The following is a 22,296-nucleotide window of genomic DNA, read 5'->3' on the forward strand; positions in this document are numbered from 1 at the left end:
TGCTCTAATGCAAAATACTTGAGAGAGAGAGAGAGAGTTGATCCTGTGCAGCTCAAGAGAAGAATGCATAATCATATTGGGCTTCCTTCATCATATTTTTGGTGTTTAGAGATGCACGAGACAATATTACTCTGATCCTATAAAAGAAAGATGAGGAATATTTGACAGACACTTAGGCTTATATATCTGGCTATTACATGATGGAAGTATAGAGAATGTCACTGTCTTTGACACTGCAGTGTTGCAGGGCTATCTGCAGATAGAAGTTTTAAGTTAGTAAATACAGAGTATATCGACAGGATAAAAATGATCATCAATGAATATCAACACTTCGTTTATATTTTAATACCATTTATCCCAGTGCAATGCATTGAAACTTCGTAAGCTACTTTGCATGTATTCAATCCACTTGTATGATCTGAGTAATGTTTTATGTTGCTGTTTGATTCAGTGAAGACCTTAATTACAAAATGAAGATTGTCCAAGACTGTGAGGGAGGAAAAATACATTTTGTGGTTTACCACTCATGCATTGCAGTAAATGAGCCTCATTAAATGGTAATGGGCCATTTGCCTGCAAAACGAAACCCGTACAAGTACATGTGTATAAAATATTGTAATTGCCTTTTATACATCAAAAATTCCAGGCAATGTCCTTCATTAAAAGTTTTGTTGCTTAGACTACAAAAGACCAAACCCAAATGAAATACTAATGACGCCTCCTGTATTTCCCTTGACAATTTAATTAGGCAGAAACATTTTCTGAATGGTAGCTTGTTATCTGCGACCACAACCCAAAACCTTTTGAAATTTAGATTATAAACCTGCAGGAAAATTGCTTTCCAATGAAGGATGGACAGAAAGTGGGGGTGTAATTCGAATTGAACTTTTCATGTTTCAAAAAGATTGGTACGAAATATAATTTGCTTTATATTTAACAGGTCTTTGGATCTAATGGTTTTGATTACAAAAAGCTAGATCTCTACCAAATTACCCCTCAGATATGAAATACAGGCTTTTCTTGTCATTCCACAAAAAACAAACCTTTTTAAAATCTGCCTGATCTAAACTGTGGTGGCACAGTGGTTAGTACTGCTATCTCACAGGGATCCGGGTTCAATTCTGGCTTTGGGTCACTGTATGTGTGGAGTTTGCACGTTCTCTCTGTGTCTGCATGGGTTTCCTCCGGGTGCTGTGGTTTCCTCCCACAATCCAAAGACGTGCGGGTTAGTTGAATTGAAGGTGCTCATTGCAATTGTGCAAATGGCGATTTTTAATCTGGGTTATTCTGCAGAAGTTGTTAATGCTTTGTGTTCCCCTGTGCAATTTAGAATTTTGATCAATAAAACTAATGAGATGTTTGCTTTACCGACTTAGAAGTTAGACTGTACCTTTTTAAGTGTATTGCAATCTATGATACTTCAAGGAGGCATTGTGCCAAAACTGTTTGACAGACAAACCTCTTCGGTAACACAATGAGGAACAGTTTTACCCATTAGTTTTCAGAACGAGAGATGAACATGTTCAAAGTAGTGGTGCCTGCTCTAATAAGAATGAATAGAATATAACCAAGGATTCTTCGTTCTAATGTTTGTTACCTAAAGATGTGTCATTAAATTGAAGTCAAGGGAACTGAGTCAAGGCTGCCCTAGCAAGTGTCCTAGCCCTAGCAATCAAGTTTCAAATCTAAGGCAATTTAGAAATGTTTGTGTCTGTAATTCTTTCTTGTCTTGTTTGATTGTCTTAGGGTTGGAAATTTAAAAAGGAGTGTTCTGAGCACCGTTGCTTTATTTGTGGTCAGACCAAAATCTCTTACTATATTAGCTTGACGTATATAGAAATTAATGGGGGCATAAATTAAAATGTTTTATGTGACAAAGTCAAATCTGTGCCCAATATCCGTGTGGCTTTTGAAAAAGGAAATCTATTTGTGGCTGTGTGAACAAGCCTCTTTTTTTTAGAGTGAGCTCTACTCGTTCACCCATGTTAAAAACTCAATTAAAGATACTGATTATATCCATAATCATGACTCTCGCATTGTCACCAATGTGCTTAAAGCTTCAATGTGAGTAAAAGCATTGAAAGATGCTAATATCAGTGTGGTTTACATCAAATGCCATACTAGTCACAAATCAACATCATAAATAACTAGCATTTTTTTTGCATCATCCAGGATAAATTAGTCACTTGGTCTTACCTCCTGCACTTTGGAGGCTTTTTCCTCGGTTCCTGTGATTGTTTATGATTTTCTATGCAAAATAGAGTGTAAAAGCTAATGAAAGAATTTAAGAATGTTCTTTCTCATATTGACAGCGCTGAAGATTCTGTCTCTGTCTTCTGTGCACAATTTACACGAGGCAGCCTTGACCCTCGTGATGCCTTTACTACAGATAGCATCTTCTACAATGATTATGAACTGTACATCAGATGTAGAGGTTACACCAGTCAATCAGCAGCTGGCTGTGAAACTCCTTGACGTTATACAGAATGTGGAAGTAAAAGACTTTGCTAGCAGACAGAAGGTAAGGAAGAGATGATGGTTCCTGTGACATTTTAATTTATAAAATACTGCAACAAGTAAAGACTATTTTACCTAAATTTTGTTGAAAACTCATCTAATATTTAATTGATATTTTGTTTTGTTGGGAAAAGCTAGAAATGTAGTATCAAAAAAAACCTTGATAGCAAGCCACAAACCCTAAAGAAACATTAGGGCAAATGACCAAAACCTTTTTTGGCGAGGTAGGTTTTAAAGAACATCTTACTAGAGGCGAGACAGATACAAAGGCAGAGGTTTAGGGAATTAATTCCAGGTCTTAGGGCCTTTAGAGCTGGAGACCAGATACTGTGGGCAGAATTTTCCCATCCCACCTGCCACGGGAATCGTAGCTGGGGGGGAGGGGGGTGGACCATGCAAATGTCTGTTGACCTCAGGTGGAATTTTCTGGTCTTGGAGCAAACACAGCCAGAAAATCCCACCCTGTTTGTTTAACATCTAAACTTAGTTAGAAAGTCCTGAGCTCATACATTGAGAGCAATTAACAAGACAGTGGTTACACATTTTACATTTAAATATCGACAATGTTTAAAGGAATTTTGCAATTTTACAATCCTCACCACGAATCAATGTGCTTTATGTTCAACCAATTGTTTTAATCTTCAGTAACTGTTATGTAAGCAAACCTTGTTCACAACAAAATCTGGCAAATATAAATGCAATAAATGTGCAGGTATCCTGCAGATTTTACCACTTGGGTTGGAATTGGACAGGATGTGCTTGGCTGAGTATTGAATCTAACCAAAATGGAAAGAATTTTTTTTGGAAGGGAAGTTTGGGGATGAATGTTGGCTTGGACTCCTGCTTATCTTTGAATAAAAATCACCAGATTTCTCTGAACTATAGTACACCAGACAGCACAGCTGATCCCCTGCACTTCACTGAATTGTCAGCTTAGGTTGAAGATTCAAGTCCTGAATCCTAATTTTGGGAGAGGCGAGTTTGCTCCTACTGTTGCTTCTAAAACCATCTCATGGCATGTCATTGGGTGACTTTAACTGTCCTATGAAATTTGGTTAAATAACATCTCTGCTGGAGATTTAATTTGGAGTAACTTCATGGGAGGAACAGCATAAAGCTAAATTCAGAGAAGATTGGAATTTTGATCCATTTATTGTTAATGCGAACAAAATTTGAAAGAAAGTTTCCCTGGAAGAAAGTTATCCTACCTCCTTCCAGAATTAACTATCTCATTTTGATAAGGATTTGCTGCAAGTGTCAAGAATTATATACCATGGTTGATCTTTGAAATTCTTCTATTCTATGTATAGAAGTTAGAACCGTGCTTTTTTTAAATTTTAGGCTTCTTGCGAACTTATCTTTCCTATAACCAATTGGTATAAAACTGTCTTTGCAACTTGGAAACTTTTGGATGGTTTCAGCGTGGATGTCAATGCTGCTTCTATTTGGCTGTCATCTGTCAAATCAACCCTGGCTCTAAATGACAAAGTTCCTGAACACATTACTCTGCTGATGGCCTACATAATTTTAAAAGAGGATGGAGACTGCCTTCGCAGAGCTTTGGATATGGCGACCGAATTGGCTAAAGCCGATCCTTCTCAGGTACCGATTCTGCTGCCGCCAAACAATGTTTAAGAACATCAGCAAAGAACAGGTTTACAGGACAGTGATTCCGCTAATACAGCTGGTTTGTCAAAAAGCGCATGCTGGATGACGCACATTAAATCTCTACCGTTGCTGTCAGGAATCATTGTGTATATTTGGAACTTGAGTGAGTTAAGGAGCTATTCACTTTAGCAAGGCTGAGATATGAAATATTTATGTTTCAAATATTGGCACTGGATATTCAAGCATATTGTTAGGAGACAAAATTTCTGTCTTCACTAAATATAGTTTAAAAAATAAGTAAAATGTCACACTTTACCTCCTTCATATTGAGTCATTTGAATCATTTTGGTGAAGAAACTATTTCACCTGTTCTGATTTATTATTTGTACGTTGAGGGGAGTCAAATTATTTAATAATAATTGTTTATGTACAGTTAACATAATCTGGTTCCCTGCATTCCTTTTCATGTGCAGGTCCCATATCTCATTTCGGTTTTGATGTTTAAATTGGGAAGACCACTGGAACCTACCCTGCATCTGGCTATTCTTCATACACTTCCTGCTCTGGGTACACACAAGGTTTGTGTTATGAAGCAGCATTCATTTCATTAGGGGTAATACTTGGTTGCATGCAGGGTAAATAAATGAAACTTAGCTTCAGTTAGGGTTCAGAAATGGAGAAGGATGAAATGATTGGAATTTGTAGCCCTTCTCATGACCTGTTTTGACATTATTGAAAGTCTAAATGTAGATTGAGTTTCTTTGGAAAGAAATTGTCCGCACATAACTGAAAAACTGATTTCTAACCCTGTCTTAATTTCTGAAATTAGGTTTGTGTTGCTCAGATAATTCGTGCCTTACAAATGCTGTGGAAAACAACAAAACTTAAAGCCATATCTCTGCGCCTTATGACAATTCTGTGGGAAAATCAGGTGAGCAAACTTTGTGTGCGTGGTGAACTTCTATCATAGTTTTCTAGCTTTGAATGTTGGCCCCCTTTGTTCTGGGAACGTTGACTTGCAGCAGTATGCAATGTGTAGCAAACACCAAAGTAAAGAATGACCATTTTAGAAAAGTAAAGATTGACCATTGGGGTGGCATGGTGGTACAGTGGTTAGCACTGATACCTCACAGCTCCAGGGACTAGGGTTTGAATGTCTGCTTGGGTCACTGTCTGTGTGGAGTATGTACATTCTCCCCATGTCTGCATGGGTTTCCTCTGGGTGATCCGGTTTCCTCCCACACTTCGAAGATATGTGTATTAGGTTGAATGGCCATGCTAAATTTCCCCTTGGTGTCCCGAGATGCATTGGTAGAGGGATTAGCAGGGTAAACATATTGAGGTGATGGGGCTAGGGCCTGGGTGTAAGCATTGTTGGTGTAGATTCAGTGGGCCGAATGGCCTCCTTCTGCACTGAAGGTTTTCTATGACTCATTGTGTAAATGGAATCGAAATCCATGACTGTCAGTGTATTGTAATCATTGTACATTGAGCAGAATATTTTGCGAGGTGGTTGAGTAATGAAGTTGTTGAATGTTTTATGTTGCTTGATTTGGATAATGATTTGCATAAATTGTTTTGAATGGCTTCTTCATATATTCCAGTGTTTTCATCCAGTAAACCATTCTTTTCCAAATTGTGTTTTCTTGCATTTAAGTGTGGGGACTTCATTTTTTTATGAATTTGGACTGATGCTTACAACACTTTAGTATTATGTCCTGCTGTTTTGGTACCTTGCTGTAACTTTGTTTCTCTGTGAATGTGCACCTCAGGCTATTCATGTACATCATACTCTCAGGTTAAAAAGATCAAGATGTTCTATCGTCATTTGAAAACTATATATAGTGATTGGTGTCTTACAATCCTAAGGTGTATCATTGGTTTGAATATATTCCAACACTTATCAAAATACACTATAAAAACAAATTACTGCAGATGCTGGAATCTGAGACCAAAAGAGAAAATGTCAAAGCTGTGACAAAAGGATGATCTGGATTCAAAACGTCAGCCTTTTTCCCTCCTTACAGATACTGCCAGACCTGCTGAGATTTTCCAGCATTTTCTGTTTTGGTATCAAAATATAGCTGTGTGTTAATATTTCGAAGAATAATGTTTCTTCTGCCTGTAATTTTTTTTTTAAACAGTGTTATGTAGCATACGCCAAGAGCATTCAGTTTTGAAGCTTTATGGTATTCTGGATTCACAAATGCTATTTTGTTAATTATTTATGAGGAGTCCTTTGCAATTACAGTTTAATTTTGTTCACTTCTTAGGACCGTGTTTATCCAGAGCTACAGAAGTTCATGGCATTAGTTGATGTGCCATCGATGTCGCTTGCTAAGGAAGATCAGTGGGAACAGATGATAGCCAAAGCAGCATCGATCAGGGACATATGCAGAAAGAGGTGAGGCTGGTCTCTGTTGTGAGACTGAATATTGTATATTGCTGAAAAGAGTTCCCAAAGCTTTTCATTTTGCACTCATCAGGATAAACACAAGACTGCCAAATTTCAAACAATCACAACAGTTTATGCTACAGAAGAAAAGGGAGGTGATTAGTTGACGAGTCAAATCTGGCAACTTCTGAGACTGCCTTTTACAGAAGTCTGTTGTCAGGATTTCCTTACTCTTCTTGATGCAGCCAACCCTGTGCTCCAATTCACTTTTGAGATGGAGCAGCCTAATGCTCCTTTCTTTGATGTACTAATGAAGAAATCTACCAATGCCTTCTGTGCTCTTGCCACTGATTAATATATGTGTTCAGATTTGTGTAGCTCCATAAATTATAAGATTGACTGTTTATCATCATTTTTTAAAAAAAATGAGTTATTTGCTGACCTTGCAAGCTTGATGCAGAAACATCACGCAATGAAGTTATCCTTTGGGACAGCGATAATCTTGGTCAGATTATTGCTTGTTGTGTATTGTACAATCTTGCAAATGGGCCAAAGGCTGCCCCTTTCAAACCTCAGCTGTTGCCAGTCTACCTCAACTTACGCTGGAAAGGCAAATTATCAAAACAATGTACACGTGGGTTGAGCAGACCGCGTCATGCTGTTACTATGCAGTGGTGACACGAGTGATATTTTAATAAGATGTTGCTGTTTCCCCAAAAATCTGTTCTGCTTACCAAACAATTATATTCCAGTGATTGGGTGATTGAATCAAACTGCATTTTCTTCTGGCAGTTTGTTACAGACAGAGTGTTGTCTGCAGCTGCAAGACCCTAAACAAGGTGGCTACCTATAGGTATGAGTCCATCATCAAGCAGCACTTGCTCTGGAGTGCGGTAAAAGCTGTGCTCACAACTGATTTAGTATCGCCAGTTAACCTTGTAATACGGCTCATTTATGCTTGCTAGAAGTGACATATATTCATATTCAAAGACTTATTCTCTGCAAACAAAAGGAATATGTTCAAGTCTTGCATCTGTTTATAATTACCTAGAAGAACAGAGAGTCCAGAGTTCCACTTTGGCTGAGGTGTTGCCATGGAGAAAGCAATCACAGTCAACTTGCCAACCAATCATATCTTCTCTGGTACTATAAGCTTTTGTGATTGTTTGAAATTTATTATTCTTGCCTTTATCCTGATGAATGCAAGACAAAAAGTTTCAACAAAATTGTCTCTCTGTTCAACAATTTTCATAGAATCCCTACAGCACAGAAAGTGGCCATTCAGCCCAAATCTGCACTGACTCACTATCTTACTCAGGCTCACACTGCTCCCTCCCTCCCAACCGCCTCTCACCCGATCCCCATAAACCCTAAGCCACCTTACCTACACAACTTGGGACACCAAGGGCAGGATTTTCCAGCCACGCTCGTCCTGAAACTGGAAAATCCCATTTGAGGTCAATGGACCTTTGCAATGCCTGTCCCTCACCCGCTCTGATTTCCGTGGTGGGTGCGAAACAGGAAAATTCACATGTATTATTATTTCAGGTAGAGGATTCCAAAGATTCACAACTCTCTGAATGTAATAAGAAACTTTTCCTCATCTCAGTGTTAAATGATGATCCTTTGTACGAGGTTCCTGAATCAGGGGAAACAACCATTGTGTCAACCCTTTCAAGTCCACTTCTGAATTCTTAAGTTTATTTATTGGCGTCACATGTAGGCTTACATTAATACTGCAGTGGAATTACTGTGAAAATTCCCTAGCCGCCACACTCCAGTACCTATTCGGGTACACTGAGGGAGAATTTAGCATGGCCAATGCACCTAACCAGCATGTGCTTTGGACTGTGGAAGGAAACTGGACCACTCAGAGGAAACCCGTGCAGACTCGGGGAGAACTTGTAGACTTTGCACAGCCGGTGACCCAAGCCTGGAATTGAACCCAGGTCCTTGCGTTGTGAGACAGCAGTGCTTGAGATCATCTCTTGTTTTGTAAATTCCAGAGAATATAGATCAAATTTATTCTACCTCTGATCATAGGACAATTCCATGATTCCAGGAACCAACTGGTGTGATACTACTTTCTCCTCTACTTTATCCAGTGAGTTCCTTTTTGAAAGAATTAATCAGCTCAGCATCAGTCGAGCTTTTTTCTTTCTGCGAATTTGCCCAGTACTTCATAAGGGAAAAGTTCCTTTGAATTTCACTTGAGAATCATTAATTTTGTACTGACCTTTTCAAGTTGTTTGATTGCAGTTTATGTAAAATAATCTGTACGGCTGGGCCATGTCAATCCTCAGTTAATTTTTTCGCTCAAATGGAAATAAGTTCAGCTCTTCATTCTCTATTTTTCAAGCACCGTTGGATTATAATATTTCTTTATACGTTCTCGAGAAACCATATGCATGCGCGCCTGTAATGTCGTCTTCATGTTACAGACATGCAGCGACATGTGTGGTCTCCTAGTCGTATGAATTCCCATTGTGCAACTTGGCCTTTTTCCCATCTGAAGATTCTTTATTCTTTGTTTTGTTGTGAAAGTTTGGGACGTGGTATCCAGCCTTTCTACAGGAGTAGGTTAGATTGGAGAAGTCAGTAAGATACAATTGCCTGTGATCTGAACATAGCAGTCCAGTCTTCATGGGCAGATTTCATTGGGGTTTAAGCCTAATAACCAGTAAAGTTTCTCAGTCAGTTGTCCTTCCCCAAATGACAACTGAAAAGCAGGTCACTGGCAGATGCGGAAAGAAAATGCCTTAAAGTTGAGCTGTTTAATGGACAAACCCAAGTAGGAGCTAAAATATCATGTTTGGTATTTCTTTTCATTCCCTTTCGTGCTTTTTGTTTCACTTCTGTAGATCTTACCAGCATGGAGCTGATATGTTGGCAGCAATCTCCAAGGTGTTAAATGAATGCACGAGACCGGACCAAGCTACACCTACCGTTCTTGCACTTCAGGGCCTGCATGCATTATGTCAAGCTGAGGTAAGTTTGGCTAAATTGGTCCATGGTGAGGACTGCTGGCGCAGCTTTAAATGTTGTACAATATTCTTTACTGTTTTACACTGAAGCGGGAGGTAGAGGCATTTACATAAGAACATAAGAAATAGGAGCAGGAGTAGGCCATCTAGCCCTTCGAGCCTGCCCCGCCATTCAATAAGATCATGGCTGATCTGTCGTGGCTCAGTTCCACTTTCCCGCCCTCTCCCCATAACCCTTAATCCCCTCTCTTATCAAGAACCCATCAACCCGCGTCTTAAAAATATTTAGCGAGGCAGCCTCCACCACTTCAACGGGCAGAGAATTCCAGAGATTCACCACCCTTTGAGTGAAGAAGTTCCTCCTCAACTCCGTTCTAAACCGCCTCCCCTTTATCTTGAGGCTGTGCCCCCTAGTCCTACTGTCTTTTTTGAGCAGGAAGAGTCTCTCCACCTCTATCCTATCCATCCCATTCATCATCTTATACGTCTCAATGAGATCTCCCCTCATTCTTCTAAACTCTAACGAGTACAAGCCCAGTTTATTCAGCCTCTCCTCATAGCTCAACCCCCTCAACTCCGGTATCAGCCTAGTAAACCTCCTCTGCACTCCCTCCAAGGCCAAAATATCTTTGCGCAGGTGCAGCGACCAAAACTGCACACAGTACTCCAGCTGCGGCCTCACCAATGCCCTATACAGCTGCAGCAAGACCTCCCCACTTTTATATTCAATCCCCCTCGCTATGAAGGCCAGCATCCCATTCGCCTTCCTGACCACCTGCTGCACCTGCAGGCTGGGTTTTTGCGACTCATGCACAAGGACCCCGAGGTCCCTCTGCACCGTCGCCTGCTGCAGTTTTTCGCCCCGTAAGTAATAGTCCTTCCTACCATTCTTCCTACCGAAGTGGACCACCTCACACTTGCCAACATTAAATTCCATTTGCCATTTCCTGGCCCATTCGCCCAGCCTATCTAGATCCTTCTGCAGACTCTCCACACCCTCCGCACAATTTGCCGCTCCCCCAATTTACTGTGAATATTTCAGATTTCCTTTTGAATTAATGTTATCCAGAAGTTAACCTTCATTTACAGTTATTTTTCACCATCTTTAAACTGATTTGAAGGTTAGCTTTCTATATTGATCTATATTCTTTTCTATGTCTTTTTATGTCTACATCAATGAATTTTTCTATATCTCTGACATCTCTATAGCAGCTCTGCCAAAGGGTCTTCCAGACTCAAAACATAGGCTCTGTTCTCTCTCAACAGGTGCTGTCAGACCTGCTGAGATTTTCCAGCATTTTCTGTTTTTATTTCAGATTTCAGCACCCACATTATTTTGCTTCTATGTTATAAGACTGATATTTTGTTAAACATGATTTTATTTTTGAAATTTTATTCTTGTAAATGTGAAAAACATTGAAATATTACCTTAAATCACTCTGAAGGGATCAATCCCCTCCTTCAGCCTGGCCAAGTGCACTTATTTCAGGCATGTCCTTTTCAAATTTAGATTTTGAACATTTACCTTTTGCTTTATTTTCAGTCATTGTGTCAAACGGCTTCCATCCTCTTGTTGGTTTACTTGGTTGAAGATCAACTTCAGCTGTCGCAGCACATGCAGAGAGCTGAGCAGGGCCTTGGGGCGGGATTTCCCGGCTGTGCTCGCTCCCAAACCGGAGCCCCCCCCCCCCCCGCCTTTACGTGGTGTCCCACCCCACTATGATTCCCAAGGCAGGCAGGACAGGAAAATTCTCCCCATGGTCTTTAAACTTTCTGCATGAGTTTTTGCATGAGTTTTGATTTGAAAAGAACAGTGGTTACTTCTCCCCTTCCTCGTGAGCTGTTTTTACTAATGGTTTGCTGGTAGTTACAAGCAGTTTGGGAGTGATAGGTTTTTGCCTTTCTGCTCTTCCAATGGAAGAGTAGGTGGCATTTACTCAATGTGTAGTATCTTGCACATTGTTTTTGGAAACCATTGGAACTTCATTCCTTAAGTTTTGCTCTGATCGTTGCACAAACCCATTCTGATACTGAGTTACAAATGCCGGGAGCAATAATTCCAAATGAAATTTCACTCAAACTTTTGTGTTCCTTTTAGTGACCGACACACCTCCTAAGACTCCCTCCCCAGTACATACTTTATATCTGCCTTTTCTCCTCTGTTTTCGCTCAGCAGTCTCTGAATTGGAACTACTCGCTTTCCTTATTTTCCTGTTCATCTTGCCAACATGTTGTGTGCTGACCACCACCGCTGCATTCTTTGGAATCCCCTTCGTTTTCTTCTGGAGATTTGAGTGGAAAATGATTTCTCCAAAATAAGCTTGATGAAGCATGCAGAAGTGAATGATAGCAGTTATGTATTCAAGTGTCGGACTGCAAACATCTTGCTGAACTTGTCCGTTTTTTTCTTGCCTTTCAGGTGGTTGATATTCGTTCGACCTGGTATGCACTGTCCCCAAAGCTCAGTTGTGACACACGACCTCTTGTTGTCAAAACCCTGACTGAAGTATTTGCCCTGGTTCCTTCACTAAATGTAAAGTCCACAGAATATGAGGTAAATGATATGAGTCAGTGTAAGTGATGATCCAGGGTTTGTACAAAAATGGAATGGAAGAGACAAATACTGAGTATGACTTAAAAAAAACCTATCGCTATGAAACATTCAAAGCAGCAAAAAAAAAGCATATTTAGGATTGACAAAAGGAATTTTTTTAAGTTTATTTATTAATGTCACAAATAGGCTTACAGTAACACTGCAATAACGCTACTGTGAAAATCCCCTAGTCGCCACAATCTGGCACCTGTTCGGGTACACTGAGGGAGAATTTAGCATGGCCGATGCACCTAACCAGTACGTCTTTCAGACTCTGGGAGCACCCAGAGGAAACCCACACAGACACAGAGAAAACATGCAGACTCTGCACAGACAGTGACCCAAGTCAGGAATCAAACTCAGGTCACTGGCACTTGAGGTAGCAGTGCTAACCACTGTGCTACCCTAACCCAAGGAATATGCAACACATTGAATGGGCTTTCAGGTACACTGATGAGAGGAATAATTTAAAGATGCTGTGAGAAGGGCACTGCAGTTTCTAAATGAATAACTTGTTTCTGGGAATACAGCAATTTAACATCATGAAGATGATCTCCGTATCAGAAATGGGAAGTGTCGTTTTTCTCATACGATTATAAATTGCTCAAGTCTTCATGCCACTAAAACTGCATCTCAACATTGTGTTTCACTGGATACCAGATGAAACATTTGATACCTGGCTCATTTAGGAATGAGCTGGATGAATGCCCAGCCAGAAACAGAAAGCAACTTGTTTTAGAATGGATGTATTATGTAGGAAGCAAGGTGATATAGGTATTCTGGAGATTTGCTTGATTTACTGTTTGGTGGGTGGGGAATGAGTTGTACAGAAATATGGCCCAACCTTTCCTCAAGATTGAATGGATTGAATAACGCCCATGATGGAGTGGTTTGTAAACGGACAATGGCAGCAGCAAGCTTGATAAAATTACTGTTGCTTTCTCAGCGCTATTTGTTCTTTAAAAGTCCACACATAACACGATAATCCAAGTTTCACATTGCACTTCTGTTTGTGCAGTTCTATCCCAGGCCCGTTAGCTCATCTGTTACTGAAACACCCATGCATGCACTTCCTGCCCATGGACTGTCTCAGCACACTCCTTGCTGGATTCCCACATTCTGACCTTCCCAAACTCAACGGAATCCAAAGCTAATGTTGCCTTTGTCCTTGGTTGCATTATCATTCCTGTGTGAATTGCATATTTATTGTATGTAATTATATGTAGGTGGAGGCATTAATTGTGTTTCATCTGAGCACACATGAAGAGACAAGTAGTGAAGCTGTGTGGTGGTTGCCTGACGAAATGTATGTATGTGATGATGTTTTATATTGTAAATACATTTAGCATTGAATAAAGATTGGCTCTAGTGTAATTCTTCACCAACCAGCTTTCCAAGTAAAACACTTTGTTTGCTGATCAGCATTGGCTCCTTGTTCAGCAAAGCCTGAATTTTAAAGTTCTTATCATGGTTTTTAAATTTTTGTGGCCTTGCCTTTCCCTATCTCAGTAATCTCCTCCAGTCCCACAACCCCGTAAGACGTTCACAGTCATCTAGTTCTGACCTCTTGATTATTTCTGATTTTAAGTGCTCCACTGCTGGTGGCAGTGCCTTCAGCTGCTCGGCTCTAAGCTCTGGAATTTTTTTCCCAAATCCCTCTGCCTCTCTACCTACCTCTTTTTGTTTCAGACTCTTCCCTAACCAAGCTTTTGATCATCTGCCCTAATACTGCCACATATGATTCCATGTCTAATTTTACTTCATCACGATACTCCTGTGATGGGCTTGGAATGTTTGATTATATAGAAGGTGGTGTATTGATATAAGTTCAGAGTGGCATGGCGGCACAGTGGTTAGCACCGCTGCCTCATGGTGCCAGAGACCCGGGTTCGACTCCCGGCAGTGACCACTTGCTGGGCAGTCTGCACGTTCTCCCTGTGTCTGCATGGGTTTCCTCCGGGTGCTCCAGTTTTCCCCCATGGTTGGAAAGATGTGCTGCTTAGGGGCATTGGCCAGGCAAAATTCTCCTGCAGTGTACCCAAACAGGCGCCGATGAACTAGAGGAGTTTCACAGTAGCTTCATTGCAGTGCTAATGTAACGTACTTGTGACTAGTACTAGTAAACTTTAAGAAAATGCTTTAAACTTTATTATTGTATGCAGAATTTAAAATGTATTAGTCGTTTCTTTTCAAACCAGAATTGCTGCAGAATGAATAGGAAATCTCCAACTTGCCTGTTGGCACTTCAGTCAATTTCACAAGTGGCTGCAGTTAGATAATGTGCCATCTTTATCCATATTCATTAAAGATCAAATGTACTGCAAATTGATATCTTTAGATGTGAGTGCAGTAGTAATGCACTGGCTAAAGGCACTTTCTTGAAGAGACATTGTAGGTGACACTTCAACCTTTCACTATCCTGAGATTCCTGCTGTTTGCTCCTGAGCTGGTTGACTCGGGCTCGGGTAAGGTTCCAGGGTGCAGAACCCCCTTGGAAACATTGCCCAAGCTTTTCTGGTACAACACAGCTTCGTCTGCATGCGCATGCACTTTTCCATAAGATATAGAGACCAGCTGGAAATTTTTAAAGCCAATGTTTTGTTTGAGCAACGTATTAGATGAAGAATTTATATTTGACATTTTACTAAGTTATTTAGAAAAACAATTGAAATGCATTGTCATTTTATGCTCGCTGAAATGATATTTAATATTGTAGTGGATTATGTTTGAGTGTCTTTTATAAGTACAATAATGGAAAGTTAAAAGGAGCCATGACACTGTACCAGTCTGCCTGCCTACATCTTGAATGCTTTGACTGTTGACTTGTTTTGAAAGCCCATTGTGGGCTTGTGATAAATTTAATCCAAGCTTGATGTTTTTGGATTGTTCTATACTTCTACATTACAGTTATTTCTGAGGGTTTTGTGTTTCCTCTACAGAAATTTAGAGCGCAGGTTGTAAGCATATTGTGGAGTCACACCCAGAGTAAGGTATGATTTATCGACATCCTGCTGACTAGATAGGAACTCATCAGTGTAGCAGATGTACTCTGCATGTGTATTTTAAAGATTAAATTTCATCAGAATGTTGCCAGTATTATGATGTTATTGATTTGTCCATGATTAATTCAGAAACTCTGCACTGGATAACTTATTTTATAGCTGCACAAATTAACAGGACTCTTCTCCCCCCTCCCCAGCTCTGCCCAAAACAGTCATTGCACACTACCTGTCATCTTTTCCATTTGATCGCTGGTTTGTTATATGACAAATCATTGAGTACAAATGTAAGGAGGAAAATGAAAATCCTCTGGCTACAGGATAATGTTGCATTGGAAATACAGCGTGAAACAGTTGTCAAGTTATTCAATTCTCAAATTGCCATGGTGTGATTTTAAATTTACGTTTGTTGATTCGTAGTCCTGGCCCCTAGATTACTGCTCCAGTAGCCTAACCACAACACTACTGTATCCATCTGAGTGAACATCTATGATTTTTTTTAAAAATTGTTAATTTTCATGTGAAGCATTTTTATCTAAGTATTAGAGTTTCTGTTGAAGTATTTTCGTGATGTATTAAAATTGATACAGCTCAAAAGAATTATTGATGTAAAAATAGTGTGAATCAGATTTGACAATGTTTTCTGAATGGCATACAAAAAGGAACTCATTTTACCCCTTGTAGAACTCACTCATAGCCTGTTCTGCATACAAGGCTCTCTCAGTATTCAACTCTGAGGAATTTACAGTTCTTCACTTGCCAGAAAAGGTAAGGCTTCGACAAATGTGTAATATTTCTCTCCATTTCTTCTTTTTGTCCATTTTTCTTCTAAACTTAGGTACTGTTACGATTTGATAGCTACATTGGTCGGGATTTTTATGGTCAGCAACTGAGGAATGGCATTTGCCACTGCCGTCGAAGGAAGCTGCCCACCAAGGCTTAGCTGAATCAGTAGCATCAACTAGTCTTGTTACGATGTCAGTTTCATTCTGGCATCATCTGTAGGGGATCTCTACATCCAGGCATCAAGCAGGCTGAGCAGCCAATTAGATTGAAGAATTCTCACAGACATTAAAAGGATAAATAAAGAGCAAGCATTCAATTTTTAACCACTTTACAGAGAAGATTGAGACTTAAGCATGAGATTAAGGCAGAAGCTCAAATCTTTTAAATTTATTATATATTTTAATAATCTGTGGAACTTTTACTTGCAATGGGATTGTAAGATTTCTAATATTAGTTCTTCGGGCCCAGATGGATTGTTCAGGAGTAATTGTGGTATTCCATGCTGTTAAAAACTAAGTTACATCAAATTCAACAAGGCTATATTGTTTCAGCCAGAATATGGTATAAAAAGTTGCAGTTAATTGATCTCTGCTGACTGCATCTTTGAAGACTGCAACAGTGACCCTATGGAGAGCCAGGCTGCTTTTGAAAGAACCTTCCTCATTTCCACATTTAAGTGAATGCTGGGAGATACTGTTGATTTTAGGCAGTTGATAGTTTTGCTGTCAGTACACCCACAAACTCTGGACAATTGCGTGGATTGATCTGTTAGATCATAATTTTTGAGGCTATTATGACCAGGTGAGAAACTGTGAACTGGTTTTCCTCTTCCCCATTTTGGTTATTTGCAATAAGTGTTTAAGTTTCTTTTTCACAAGGATATGCTTTTTCCAAATCAGAATGTAAGAACTCCAAATATGTCTGGGTTAGGTGGATTGGCCATGCTAAAATTACCCCTTAGTATCAAGGAGATTAGCAGGGTAATTACATAGGTTACCAGGATAGAGCCTGGTTGGAGTTAGTGTCAGTATACGCTTGATGGGCTGAATTATCATAGAACCCCTACAGTACAGAAGGAGGCCATTCGGCCCATCGAGTCTGCACTGACAACAATCCCATCCTGGCCCTCCACATGTTTACCCTGCTAATCTCTAACTACGCATCCCAGGGCACTAAGAGGCAATTTAGCATGGCCAATACACTTAACTGGCGCATCTTTGGGCTATAGGAGGAAACCAAAGCACCTGGAGGAAACCTATGCAGACATGGAGAGAATGTCCATACTGCACATAGATAATGAACCGAGCTGGGAATCGAACATGAGTCTCTAGAACTGTGTGACAGCAGTGTTAACCACTGGGCCCCTGTGCTGGCTAATTGCCTGGTTCTGTACTGTAGGGATTCTATGATTTAACTATTTAAGCTGTGAACAATAAGGAGCCAATCAAACAAGGTTTTCTTGGGTTAAAGAAAGTGCAAATATATTAACCAGTAAACCAAAGGGGAATAATAATGAAAACATGCCATTCTGTACAGAAGTGACAGAGGTTAGAGTCCAATAAAAATAAGTTAAAAGTATACATGGTTTACCATCCTTTGGTTGTCACGGAGGCATAGATTTTTGAATGTTGTGACCAAACTGGTTTTGTGTATATGGTCAGCTGAAGACGGTGAAGACTCAGCTGATGAAGGAGCAGCGCTCCAAAAGCTCGTGATGCCAAATAAACCTGTTGGACTTTAACCTGGTGTTGTGAGACTTCTTACGAAGATGATGTTGTAGTTATTATGAATCTCAGTTTGATGGGAGATTTTTCGTAAATTTGGCTTTTGAATCGGGTAGTACATTTGTTCCAAAAGAGACTTGGAGAGAGCAGTTTATTTCCTCTGTTGAAAGCTTTCTTCTCTCTATTCTCTGCAATACACCACCCATTGTGTATTTCCATGATGTTTTGGGTGTGTCTGTGTCACACACCTGGCATTTTAATGCCTGTTCCTCAGACAGTGACAGATTCCAATGGCCTCTCTCTCTCTCTGCTGTCCCCTGAGGATGATTTGTTTGCATTTTCACCTTTACTTTGGGAGATGACCGTGCAATTTCAAGTAGTTTGTTCTGTCTCATTTCAAAGTGCAGTGTTGCTGGCATGGCCAACATTTATTGCCCATCTCTAATTGCCCTTGACAAGGTGGTGGTGAGCCTCCTTCATGAATCAGCAAAGTTGATCCGGTGTTGGTATACCTACCTTTTGCCCCAACCACAGTGAAGGAACTGTGATATATTCCCAAATAAAGATCAATTTGGAGTGGAACTTGAAGGTGATGATATTCCCATGTAACTAGAGCTATTGTTTTCCTAAGTGGCAGAGGTCACAGGTCTATAAGGTGCTGCCAAAGGAATCTTAGCAAATTACTGCAGTGAATCCTTCACAATCCACGCTGCTGCCACTGTGCAGCAGAGTTGAAGGAGTGAATGTTTAATTTCGTGGATGGAGTGCCAATAAGGAGGGCTGTTTCATTCTGGATGGTGTTGGACTTCTTTACAGTTGAAACAGCACTCATCCAGGCAAGTGGAGAGTATGCCATCACACTCCTGACTTCCGCCTTGTTGGCAGATAGGCTTTGGAGTCCAGAGATGGATCATTTATTGCAGGATGTGTGGCCTTGGACCTTTGCAGCTACAATATTTATGCAGCTGGCCCATTGGAGTCTCTGGAAAATGATAACACCCAGGATGCTATTGGTGGGGGTTTCAGTGATGGTAGTGCAATTGAATGTTGAAGAGAGCTGGGTGGACTCTCCTGTGTTGGAGATGGTCATTGCCTGACACTTGTTAATCTGAATGTTACTGGCCACTTATAAGTCCAAACCTGAATGTTGCCCAGGTCTTGGACTATTACTTGAGTTACAAATGGTACTGAATGTTGCGCAATCATTGGCGAACCTCAGCACATCTGATGTTACGATGGAGGGAAAGTTGAAGATGGTTAGGCTGAAGGCGCTGTCCTGAGGAATTCCTACAGTGATATCCCGAAGCTGTGCTGATTGGCCTGTAACTTCCACAACCACCTTCCTTTGTGCTAGATATGACTCCAACAAGTGGAGAGCTTTGCTCCTGATTCCCATTGAATTCACTTTTGTCGGCGACCCTTGATATAGCACTGGGCCAAATTCTGCCTTGGTGTGGAGGGCACTGCTCTCATCTCACCTCTGGAAGTCTGCTCTTCTGTCCATGTTTGGATTAAACATGGTTTTGAAAGAGAACAGTGGCAAAGACCCACGTGTTTACTCACATACCAGAACTGATGGAAAGCTATTCTTCATTAATCTATGCCTTGCTTGGGCATAACAGCTGCAACTTTTGTGATGCATGCGTTGATTTCAGCAGCAAGTGACAGATTGCTGGTAATTGTACAGTCTAGATATGTGAAGCAATGGACAATTGTCAATGGTCCTAGACTGTGACATTTGTCTTCCTGACGCTAAGGGGCAAATCAAGTTCTTTTCAGGTGTGAGAGAATCTGTTCCTTTGCCATTGCAGGTGTTCCTCAGTTTGGAATGTTGCTACTGCATCATCAGTGTGGCTGATGAGGATTTGCTGCACCTCTGTCTAGGATCTCAGAGATCCCAAGCAGCAGAGGGGATCCAGCAGGAGAATAAGCAAGTGGGTTTGGAAAAGAATCAAAGTGTAATGTCAGAGGAAAACTAATGATTGGCTTGTGAGTATTTCCTTATCCCTTATCTCAACTACAGTGCCAGCCTTCTGTCTTCTCAGACAATGGGTTGTGCCTGCTGCTGAACTCTGTTACACATTCTCTGGTATGATCCTCATTTTCACATGGCTTCTTTCTGCTATCTTTGCTGCAGGGGAAGCAGTGGACTGAGAAAGTGCACAATATACTGACCCCTGATTTCTCTGGCCCCTCTTCTTGGCCAACTGAGTATTCTGTTTCCGCTCACCTCATCTAGGACCCTTCTAAACTGTCAGCCTCCAGAGGTCACGATGCTCAGTGTTTGTCTCCCCATTGTCAGTGTTGATATCCACCATCTTCATATCTCACATGTCCATGTAAATATGGATGTCCAAGAGGCTGTGATGTTGTGTCCAATTCGCCATTCAGAAGATCTTTGAACATATGGCCATCATCTAATCGATGAACATGGCTGAACCAGCATGTGAGAGACTAAGACTTTACAGTGTATCTGTTTATAAAATATATACAGACAGCCTCATGACTATTTCTAAAATTTTGAAACTGAACAAGGACTGTTAAAATAGATGAATCTATGTCTGGATTTTTACTGCCTCGCCCACCCAGAATCAGAGCAGGTGAGGCTCGCAGGATGCATTCTCCATTGGCTCAGCCGGGATCTTACAAGCCTCGGGCGGATGAGGTGGTAAAGTTCCGGCATATGTCTGCCTTTGACTCCTGTACCTCAGGAGTTGTCTGGCACTACTCGGGGAACTTGCACAGCATTTTCTCTGGGATACCCCTGATGACCCCCCTGTGGGAATGTAATGGTTAATGTATTAAATTTGAAACAAAATACAGAAATATTTTGTTAACCAACTGACCTAGAAATTTGGCCGCGCTCACACTGCGGCAAATGAAAGCCAATTAAAAGTAGTGAGGGTCACAAAGAGATAATGGTGGAATGTGCCCAGCACAGACTGTGTGATTTAGTTGTGTAGGAATTGGAATGGCTAACATCATGTGTTGAGTGATGAATAAAGAAACTATTATACTGCCAACTCTCGGCTCTTTTAGATGTCTGTACTCAACACCCTCTGTGGGCTACGCAAGCCAAATTTAAAGAAAGTTACACAAAGGCCATCTGTATTTCATAACCCAGGCTGGCCAATAAATCTCCTCATCTGCTAAGATAGAGGGCTCCACAATCTACTTTTCAATTTGAAATGGTTGAGACACTTAACAATCTTGATGTCTCAGACGAGGAATACACATCCTTTATCAAAGACGGTGTGGAGAGGTGAGAGTGATGTGACATGGACCTCTGACTTGTGGAACCAGTAATATTGCCTTGCTGAACTGCAGTGCTCAATTGACGAGATTGATTCATTGCTGCATACCTGTCTCATTGTGTGAAGCCAAAACCACTGGAAAAATGAATTCCACAGCATTGGTTTTCAGCCCATCAATCTCTGAGATGGAATACTCATTGGATTTTGATTCTAAAATCCGTATGAAATGGTGCTTCTTTCCTCAGTAGTCTATGTAAATTTTTCTCTATCTCTTCCTTTACTATCTGAAGGTGAGGGGGATGCTGTCAACCCTCCATGTTTTGAATGTGTGCAAATAAAGTAACCCTTTGAGTTCATCCTATCTCGAGTTTGCTGTGGGATCATTAATAAAAAAGAGGATCACAGCAAAACTGAGAAGTTGGGAAATAAAGAGGGAAGCAAATGAAAACACATTTCTGTTTATGGTCGATTGGTTCAAAATTAGTGCTGTATTAATTAAAACCCCTCCTGTCCGTAACAGTACAAATTTCGTTGACTAAGCAATCAGTGTATGCCGACGGAGCTCTGTGTTGGTGATTTTGCCTTGTCAAGAGGTGCTGAGGATATACCTGAGGCAGCAAAAGTGGAAACTTTTTGGCCTTTTGTCCTGTCTGACATAAGTTGTCCAGGTCACAACATTGCCGCGGAGTGCACTGAGGACACAGGCTTGGTAGACTCACAGTTTGGTGTTCTCAGCCAGGTAGCTGTTGTTCCACATACTCTTAGTTTGAACATCATGGCTGCAGCTTTTGTGATGCACTGGTTGATTTCCACAAATGACAGATTGCTGGTGATTGTTGAGCCCAGATATGGGAAGTAATCAACAACTGCCAGAATCACATTGTCAGTGCTGATAGGTGATGGTGCAGGAACATTCTAGACTATAGCTTTTCTTTTCCTGTTGCTAATAGTTAAACCAAAGTCTTTGCAGCCAAGGGTTTGTGCATTTACCGTTGCAAGGGTGCCTCAGTATGGAATGTGAGTGTGCCTCTGATGAGGACTTGATGCACCCGTGTCTTGGATCTTGGGCAGTGCAAGGTTAAACAGCTTTCCATCAGTTCTGGCATGTCATTGGATACTCTGTCGATGAGCTTAAGACATATGACCACAGCAAAGCGAAGAATATGCTGAAGAGTATCAATGCCAGAGCATAACATGTTTGTGTGTCTTGATGAGATCTATGATGGCAATATGTAGTAGTCTCCTTTGTTCACAGCATTTCTCTTGCAACTGCCAAACTGAGATCATGTCAGTTGTGGATCTTCCTGTTCCCAAACTCCATTGTGATTTGCGATAGATGCCTTCAACCAAGATCTTTGGTCTAACAAAGACAAAGCAGGCAAATATTTTTCTCACGATGCCCTGTAGGGCGACATCTCAATAGTTGCTACAATCAG

At 40.7% G+C, this 22,296-nt stretch overlaps 1 protein-coding gene across 3 annotated transcripts in view; it reads left to right on the top strand.

Annotated features, from left to right (window-relative positions):
- focad (focadhesin) overlaps positions 1-22,296 on the top strand; it is a 218,653-nt gene that overhangs the window by 72,018 nt on the left and 124,339 nt on the right. For all 3 annotated transcript variants that reach the window (XM_080188679.1, XM_080188680.1, XM_080188681.1), the window contains exons 10-18: positions 2,313-2,521; positions 3,859-4,119; positions 4,599-4,703; positions 4,955-5,056; positions 6,399-6,529; positions 9,382-9,508; positions 11,924-12,058; positions 15,037-15,087; positions 15,781-15,864. In XM_080188679.1, coding sequence (XP_080044805.1) covers positions 2,313-2,521; positions 3,859-4,119; positions 4,599-4,703; positions 4,955-5,056; positions 6,399-6,529; positions 9,382-9,508; positions 11,924-12,058; positions 15,037-15,087; positions 15,781-15,864 — 1,205 coding nt within the window. The remainder of the gene's footprint in view (positions 1-2,312; positions 2,522-3,858; positions 4,120-4,598; positions 4,704-4,954; positions 5,057-6,398; positions 6,530-9,381; positions 9,509-11,923; positions 12,059-15,036; positions 15,088-15,780; positions 15,865-22,296) is intronic.

Source organism: Carcharhinus amblyrhynchos, chromosome 5 (assembly GCF_965287045.1).
Source record: "Carcharhinus amblyrhynchos chromosome 5, sCarAmb.v2.hapA, whole genome shotgun sequence".
Lineage (NCBI taxonomy): Eukaryota > Metazoa > Chordata > Chondrichthyes > Carcharhiniformes > Carcharhinidae > Carcharhinus > Carcharhinus amblyrhynchos.